The sequence below is a fragment of the Leucopleurus acutus genome (genome assembly GCF_964270905.1).
Source record: "Leucopleurus acutus genome assembly, chromosome: 5".
In the NCBI taxonomy this organism is placed as follows: domain Eukaryota; kingdom Metazoa; phylum Chordata; class Mammalia; order Artiodactyla; family Delphinidae; genus Leucopleurus; species Leucopleurus acutus.
The window spans coordinates 60,263,725-60,272,567 of record NC_139147.1 but is presented as its reverse complement, the minus strand read 5'-3'; the positions used below and the strand labels follow the sequence as shown (position 1 = coordinate 60,272,567).

Genomic DNA, 8,843 nt, shown 5'->3' with positions numbered 1-8,843 from the left:
GATTACTTTATCTGTCTCACATTTATAAACCCAACTTCTTGGTTCTGAATGAAAAGTACATAATAAGGAAAAGATATACAGTATGATTGAGTACAAAGAGACACTAGAAATCAGGGGGTCTGAATTCTGATATTAAGTGGCTGTGTGACACTGGGCAAATCAGTTAAACTTCCACTTCTCTTCTGTATTATGAGGGGGTTGGAATATATGATCAAAATCCCCACTAATCCAAGAACCTGCTTTACTTTCAGAAGCATTAAACCCCACATCTGCCTATTTATAATCATAATTGGTGTGTGTACTATCTGCTCTTTAAAAGACATCTTTTCTCTTTGAAGAGATGCTCTTTTAAAAACTCTTTTCAAAGAGTGTCCCGATCCTTTTACAGGGTGCTTCTTTATGTTGCAGAACAATGGCTTTTCAGTTACTGATTGAACAATCTTTTTTTCCTGTGTCTTAAGAGCCCTGAAGCAGATGCTATGAGTTCCCCACCCAAATCTCTTCAGCCATGAGTACGATTTCAGTGCCCACCAACTGACCTCCCAACTGCCGGCACCTAAATCTCTTTGCAGAGGGTTTCCTGTGGCCACCAGAGCCTGATCTACTTATACTCATGTGCTGGGCACTGACTCTCCCTGTCTTTGTGGGAACAGCCTTCAGTGGATGACTGACAGCAGGTGGCTGTCAATCAATGATGCTGAAAGGACGCTAGTTCCTTTGCACCCCAGGTGGAATATAACGAGGTGCATATTTTTCAGTTGTTCCCACAACTCCCCAGCAGGATGGTGCTCCAAAATGTTGACTTGCTTGATACGAACACGTATTGGCTTCCTTCAGTTCTGTCTTAATTCTCTATTCCCCTACTGGTGCTTTCCTAGGATCTCATCCCAAATAAACTGTCTGCACGCAAATACATGTCTCAGTGTCAACTTCTGGGGGAACTCGAACTAAAAGGGAGCCCTTAGAACAACTTCAGAGGCATTTTATCATACCTCACCTGGGAAAATTGGTTCCCTTCTTCATATTCTTATATTGTGGCAATACAATAAAACTAATAACCTGAAAATATTGGATTATTACCAAAAAATAAAAATCACCCATTCTATAATGAATAAGCTTTCTCATGAATTTTTTTAAGTATTTCTCTACATAAAGTTGGTAGAGTTTTTCATTTCACACTGCTTCTTACTCCTTTAGAAATTGTTAAAAATACACTTAAGGAAATAAAAACCATGTTGCTACATTGGATCTTAAATAATTTGGCTTGCAGAATTACGAATTACAAAGCTTTAGTTCATTTGCCAAAAGTAGAGATGAGTACACTGATTTCCTTTCATTTATAAGTCTACTTTTAGAAACCATTCATTTTTTCAATTTAAAGTAATATTCAGAATGCTATGGGATTCCATGTACTATATTTCCAAATCACAGTGGTACATGATTATAGGACTTTCTGCAGTCTATAGTGAGGGCGCCAATTCAATTTCATGATCTTAAGTAACAATCTATAAAGAGGGAAATGAAAAACTTTGAAGTTCATACTGAAAACAAGCCGAAATACAATAAGGTGGCACGTTTTTTTAGCAGATCTTGCCACACCCACAAAAAAAAGGAAAAATGTTAATTTAAATCCACTTTTTATTCTTTCATAGATTTTAACAATTATACACAACTTTTAACATAAAGATAGTGAAACCTCAAGGATAAGGAGGCAATATATATGACCTCTTCTATTCGTTCGTCAGGATGGAAGGAAGTTTCCAAAGGGTACAATGTGTGAGATTTAACACTGGAAAAATACATATGAAACTTGTTAACTGGCTCCACTTAGGATCAGGCACAGCACAATAAATATAGAACTGCATCATCTTTTTAAAAGACTGTTGTTAACTTTAACACATTCTTACTAAAGAAATATGATCAGTGACCAATGTGAAATTCTACAACATATGGGTGAAGGGACACTTACAGTGAGGCTCTGAGCAGTTTCTCTAGCATGTTCACACCCATACATCAACATTCTTAAAAAGGAGTAAGAACGTACATTGCAAATTCAGAAAAACACAAAAGAAACTTGGTCAAACTTTCTTCGTCATATCATTCATTACTAACGCAATCCTAGTTTGCTGGTAGGTTTAAGGTAGGAATTGAAAGTTTTTGAAATTCTTTTAATTGCCACTGGTCTTAGGGCCTCTGGGTAGGAGGCCACATTGGAAAGCAAACTGATTCAGCAGCACCATTACATCCACGTCTCTACAAATCACTGCACAATTTTTATCTTCCAATATTCTGAAAGGTTAAAAAAAGATACATGGCAGAATACTTATGCTGAACAGCAGGCCACTGTAAGAACATGTAATCTGCAAGGATTTAAACGAACACAGCTGAATTCTCTAACTGCATCTTTCCTTAACAGACCAAAAGAAATACATTACCTAATGTGCCTTATCATACAAACACAGAAACTTTTATTTTAAAACATATACTTAAAAGATAGGAAGAAATGATCTTTTTTTCACATGACCCAGATTCTGTTATCAGCAGATATAAGAATTAACTTCATCCCTATGAAACAGAATGGAAACTGTTATGCTGCTACAGCTACAGGTATTCTGAGAAATCTTTTGAGCCAGAGAATCAAATACCATGTGAAAGAATAATATTTTTTACAATCAGGAAGCTGGTTGTTCAAAAATTCAATTAGCAAACAAACAAACATGTGACACATGTCATTATCTTGTAAAAACATAGTGCCACTCTGGCCCCAAGAATCACTAAAGCCCAGCTGGTCCTTAAAGGTGCAAACAGCCTTTAACCACTACTAAATATCTTCTCTGTGGCATTTTACTGCCTATCACATTGCCACATGATTCTTAGAAGCTTAGGGTTCTACGATGTTTGAGGAAAAAAAAGAGGGTGTGATGTGGATCAAGTTCTCGGTGATTGTTTTAAACATAATTTTAAAAAGAATTTCCTAGTAATGTAGTATAATAGTCCTTGATACCAAATTTTTCCTAGTGAAGTCAAATAGGCTTTAACAAGATGATGTTAATCTAAGTTTGATCACCTGGCTCCTTTTTCACTTTTTTAGAGGTCACTGATTCATCTATTGTGCTGAGTCCCACAAATGCCTGCTTTAAAAACAGTACAGTTCTCAACAGTTTCCCACAAATATTCTTGATTTTTACTGGGGGAAGCAACACATAATAGAAACATTAATTATTCACGTTTTAAAAAAGTAATTATTTCCTACAAAGCAGGTTACTTAGCAAAATGCTAAGCTGCAAATAACTTTACCACACAGATGTTGAGTCATTTCACAATGAACCTGACAAAATGTATAGAAGTCTGGCCTTCCATTCCAAAGCCATTGCAAAGAGAGTACACGCGGTAGTCCTGTTTACAATTTAATGGCGATGAGGAAAGGGCAAACCTAGGACAAGGAGAGACGTCATCCTACATACACGTTTACAGTAGTGTAGCCATTGTATATCCTATTTACTACATTCACCACTTTGGAGAAAGGATCAGGGAGGCCCTTCAAACACTGGAACAAAGGAATGTTTGTTTTATATAAGACCTACCAAATAAACAGGGAAACAAATGATAACACACATAGGCACTAGTCTCAAAGCTGCACAATAAAGAAGCAAAGGGTTTGAGATGAGAAATTTAGGAAAATATACACATATGAGAGCTTGCTGAGGAAAAGGAGGAAAGAAATCACAGTTCTAATCTTCAAGGCTACGGAATGCATTCTGCATATCTTCAAGAAGCTGTGCATAGTCGGCCTTGATCTTTGCCTCACCATCTTTCACTGGATCCTGAAAGAAGACATGACAGAATTTAATTTACCTTTGGAAAATAATTTTCAGAACACATAGTGAGTTATTTATATTTACTGTATTTGAGTACTAGGTTGAGATACACTGGTAAAACACAGGCAGGAGGCAGAATTAACCTTATTTTTCTTTTTTCCTTTAAGGGTAGAAATGTATAAAGTAGTCGTCCAACCAAACAAGACAAAATTTCCGTTTTGTGTCTTCCTTGCTAACTGTATGCAACAACCAATGGATTTACCCTCAACGATATGCAAAATATTAGGGAATTACGCAGCAATGTGTATTAGATGCATTCCTCTCTGTGTATATGATAGTTGGAATTTAATCAAAACAGAATTTACTATTCAAGATCTGGTAGTATCACCTTGGGACGGGGGGAGTAAAATTTCTAAAATAACCTCAAAATGCACCCCATTTAAAATCTGTATGGAAAGCAACTTAATTGAGTAAAATGTATGAAAGAAACCTTAAAGTGTTTAAGCCCTCTGACCCAATCATTCCACTTCTGAGAACATATACTAGGAAAAGACACAAAACCAACTACATGAACAAAGTTGTCCATACCAACAACTGGAAATTTCCTAAATGCCTAAGAATAGGAAATTATTCTTCTCCAGCCACAAAATAGTGCTATAGAAAAATATTTAATGATATTAAAAAACAACTGAAATGTTAATTTGATACAATATACCTGTAAACAGAAAAAAGACAGCACCTTTAGTTATACTACCAGAAGTCATCACTATTATACTATTGCATATATTTTTTTATCATCTTCCTATGAATGTATAATTTTAAAAAATAAAATTTGGATCAAATTACACATGGAATTTCTTTGCAACCAACTTTTTTCACTAATTATACCATAAGCGTTTCCCTGTGTCTTTGGATATTCTTTGAAAAAAAGATGTTAATGCCTTTATAATATTTTTGCTGTAATGTACATGCCACAATGGCTCCGTTCACTTTTGGATGACATTTAAAAGTTTAATATACAATCTTTTACATACATCCATATCAAAATCTCTAATTATTTCCTTGGGTTATATGTTTTGAAATGGAAAGACAGGACTCAAATGGTGTGAATATTTTAAAATCCTTGATACAGTGAGTGTCTATACAAATTTACTTCCAATCTATAATGCAAACACTATATACATAACATACACATTCAGAGAATCACTCTTAATTTCTCAGTAGGAGATTAGTAAATATACTTGGATGTCATGACTTAGAAATAATTAAATACAACTCAACTGATCAAGTATTTTAAAAACAATCTTACACATTTGAGTTTCTACAGATAATTTCACTTAATTATCTATTTATGTCTTGTGTACTTCCCAAAGAATGAGAGTCTACTTAAAAGTAAAAATGATGTGTAATAGGATACTTGAAGTAAGCAGCAGAAATCGTTTCAGAGGAGCATCGGGATTAGATATTAACAGGCACTTGAGGTAACGTAATTGCTGCTTAGCAATGATTTTAGCTCTAAATTGCCTGGCAGTTAAGACAAAAGGGAAAACACGTCAGCGTTTACTTTAGACGTGACATACTATAGTCTTTATCATGTGAATTCCTATTTGAACATAGCTTTGAGGTCTCTTCTGGTTTTACATAACCCGAGCATGTATGAAAATGATAAATGCCAGTTTCACACACCAGGTTTGGGACCCAAATATTTTAAAAAATCAAAAAGAAACTACTAAAAAAAGTTTATGGTAGAAACAAATATACCTTGAATTTCATGGAGGAAAGCTTATAGAGGATCTCCCCCATGTGCTCACGGATAATGGACCATGTGATTTTATTGTCACTCTGGGCAGTGGTTTCAACAGCTCTGCGGGCCATATCATAAAATGCAATCATGTTGGACAGCATCCCTACTGTCTTGTAGAATGGGCAGAACCTAGGATAAATGAAAGTCAAAATAATAAACAAAAACAAAATCCAAAGCAAGTTCACAGTTTTTACTTCATCTGTAAAATACCAGAGCATTAACTTCTTTATTTAGATATGCACACTACTTACATTTATTGCATGATACATAAGGAATGAAAAAAGAATAGTGGAAAAGATCAATAATACTTAACCAGAGTTTTTGGACAGAGATGTCTCAGGAATAGGGGGTGGATGGAGAGATGGAGCTATGTATTCTTTTATTTAAAGAGTGACGTTAATTTTTGTTAACACAATCAAACAGGAAGAACAATGAAACAGTACTGCTACAATCTAATGACCTCCGAGGGTTTGTGTTTGTACAGTGCAGTTAAAGCAGTTACCCAAATGGTAAAATAACTGAGTTGTAAAGACTCCCTTGTGACAGTCGGTGAAGGTTTAATAAATAATAGGAAAGCAGGGAACTGCAATTTCCTTTCTCCATTAATGTGTTCACTTTCATTTACCCATATCTTTTAATAATGAAGACACAGAAGTTAATATTCAACTTGCATCACATGCATTCTAATCAAATTTCCAACGCATTTAAACTTACTTGCATACACAATTTCATGCACACTCTCCATTACACTCTCTTCAAATAATTTTCCCTTTGTGGAGATACCTTTGTGTGGATGCTTCCTAGAGCTTCTTAAGTTCCTGATAGGTTTTTTTTGAGGCTTACTGATTATACTGTCATATTTTCTGCTTGTCTTACATTCTGGTAATCTTCCTATGTGTTCAGTTTCTACTTTAGTCTTACACAGGGCCAAATATGATTGAGGGAGAAAAACTAGCCTATGATGAAAGGGTTCAAATTATCAACGTTTAAAAGAAATGGGAACTTTTAAATAAGCCATGGAAGTAGCAGAGACAATAATGAAAAACAAGCACTGGGCAGGAGTAGCAGGGACTGGTGAGACGTCCGACAGGGACTTCAGTAGAAAGAAAAAGAATAGGACTCTTGGGCTTCCCTGGTGGCGCAGTGGTTAAGAATCCACCTGCCAATGCAGGGGACATGAGTTCGAGTCCTCGTCCAGGAAAACCCCACATGCCACGGAGCAACTAAGCCCGTGCACCGCAACTACTGAGCCTGCACTCTAGAGCCCACGAGCCACAACTACTGAGCCCACGTGCCACAATGGTGAAGTCCGCATGCCTAGAGCCCGTGCTCTGCAATAAGAGAAGCCACCAAAATGAGAAGCCCGTGCTCTGCAACAAAAAGTAGCCCCCGCTCTCTGCAACTAGAGGAAGACTGCGCGCAGCAACGATGACCCAACGCAGCCATAAATAAATAAATAAATAAATAAACATACAAAGAATAGAACTCTTGGGAAATGAGGCACGAAAGTATATTATTTAGGAAAAGAGTAGAAGAGGCACAGGCTGTGGTAACAGGTAGTGAGAAAAGCTTCTGAAACAGGCAATGATCCCCAGGCTCCGTACACTAAGCCACAATTTAATCTAATTAAAGATGGCTGGATAATGAGTGAAAACACTGTCATAACTGGAAAAAGGAGCCAACTCAAGATAAGGGAACATACTGGATCACTAGATGTCTGCTATGAAAAGATAAAATAAACCTATACACTGAGTCAGAGTGTGTCTGTATGAGAAAAAAAAGGCGGGGAGGGTTTTGTTTTGTTTTTTGGGTTTTTTTTGCGGTATGCGGGCCTCTCACTGTTGTGGCCTCTCCCGTTGCGGAGCACAGGCTCCGGACGTGCAGGCTCAGCAGCCATGGCTCACGGGCCCAGCCGCTCCACAGCATGTGGGATCTTCCAGGACCGGGGCATGAACCTGTGTCCCCTGCATTAGCAGGCGGACTCTCAACCACTGTGCCACCAGGGAAGCCCCGAGGGGAGGGTTTTAATGTGTAGGCAGCTCCTTCTTCAAAACGTGATAGAATATCCTCAAATTAAAAAAGAAAATCAGGCTAGATTACCTGTCATAAGGAGTATATCCATTTTGTTGAAGGAAATCATCTTTGATAAGTTTTGCTACCTCCAGAGTGATTTTATCTGTTTCTGCTAGTGAAGCCTAGAAGAGGAAAAAAATACATTTTTAGAAATTTACTGCCACAACGTGGGACCAATAGTTCTAACCAGTTAGCATGCAGAAACCACATAATCAACACACGATCACCTATCACTAATAAATTCACTTCAGGGGCTTCCCTGGTGGCGCAGTGGTTGAGAGTCTGCCTGCCGATGCAGGGGACACGGGTTCGTGCCCTGGTCCGGGAAGATCCCACATGCCGCGGAGTGGCTGGGCCCGTGAGCCATGGCTGCTGAGCCTGCGCATCCAGAGCCTGTGCTCCGCAACGGGAGAGGCCACAACAGTGAGAGGCCCGTGTACCGCAAAAAAAATAAAAATTAAAAAAAAATTTTTTAAAATAATAAATTCACTTCGTAACTGCTTCCTGATTGATGTTCTTTTTTGGATTTTGTTGTGAAAACATATAACATAAATTTACCATCGTAACCATTTTTAAGTGTAGTTCAGTAGGTTAAGTATGTTCACATTGTTGTGAAACAGATTTCCATAACTTTTCATCTTACAAATTTGAAACTCTATACCTATTACACAACAACTCCCCTTCTGCCCTCCCGGTCCCAGTTAACCACTACTCTACTTTCTACTTCTATGAATTTGACTACTTCAGATACGTTACATATAAGTATTTGTCTTTTTGTGACTCGTTTATTTCACCTAACATAATGTCCCCTCAAGGTTCATCCATGTTGCAACATGTGTTTGAATTTCCCTTCCTTCTCAAGGCTGAAATGGAATATTAATTCCATTGTGTGTGTGCGTGCGCACGTGAGTGTGTTGCAAAGGACATCTGGGTTGCTCCCACCTTTTAGTGCTTAGATGTTTCTATGAACGTGGGTACACAAATAGGCTGATTTTTTTTGAAACACCACATAGAGAGAGAAATGCCCAGCCAACCCTTAGCTATTCCAGTCATCCTAGCCCAGGCACCAGACATGTGAGGGAAGAAACTTTCAAATGACTATGGTCTCAGCCACCATATGACTGCAAAAACTGTATGAGGGGACCCAA

General features: G+C 37.6%; 1 protein-coding gene across 2 annotated transcripts in view; it reads right to left on the bottom strand.

Moving 5' to 3' along the window:
- Nucleotides 1-1,620: 1,620 nt before the first annotated feature.
- Nucleotides 1,621-8,843, bottom strand: part of ATP6V1A (ATPase H+ transporting V1 subunit A) — a 55,386-nt gene continuing 48,163 nt past the window's right edge. For both annotated transcript variants that reach the window (XM_082839980.1, XM_082839981.1), the window contains exons 13-15: nt 7,723-7,817; nt 5,580-5,751; nt 1,621-3,824 (exon numbers count right to left, since the gene is read on the bottom strand). In XM_082839980.1, the coding sequence (XP_082696106.1) occupies nt 3,732-3,824; nt 5,580-5,751; nt 7,723-7,817 (360 nt within the window). In that variant the 3' untranslated portion in view covers nt 1,621-3,731. The remainder of the gene's footprint in view (nt 3,825-5,579; nt 5,752-7,722; nt 7,818-8,843) is intronic.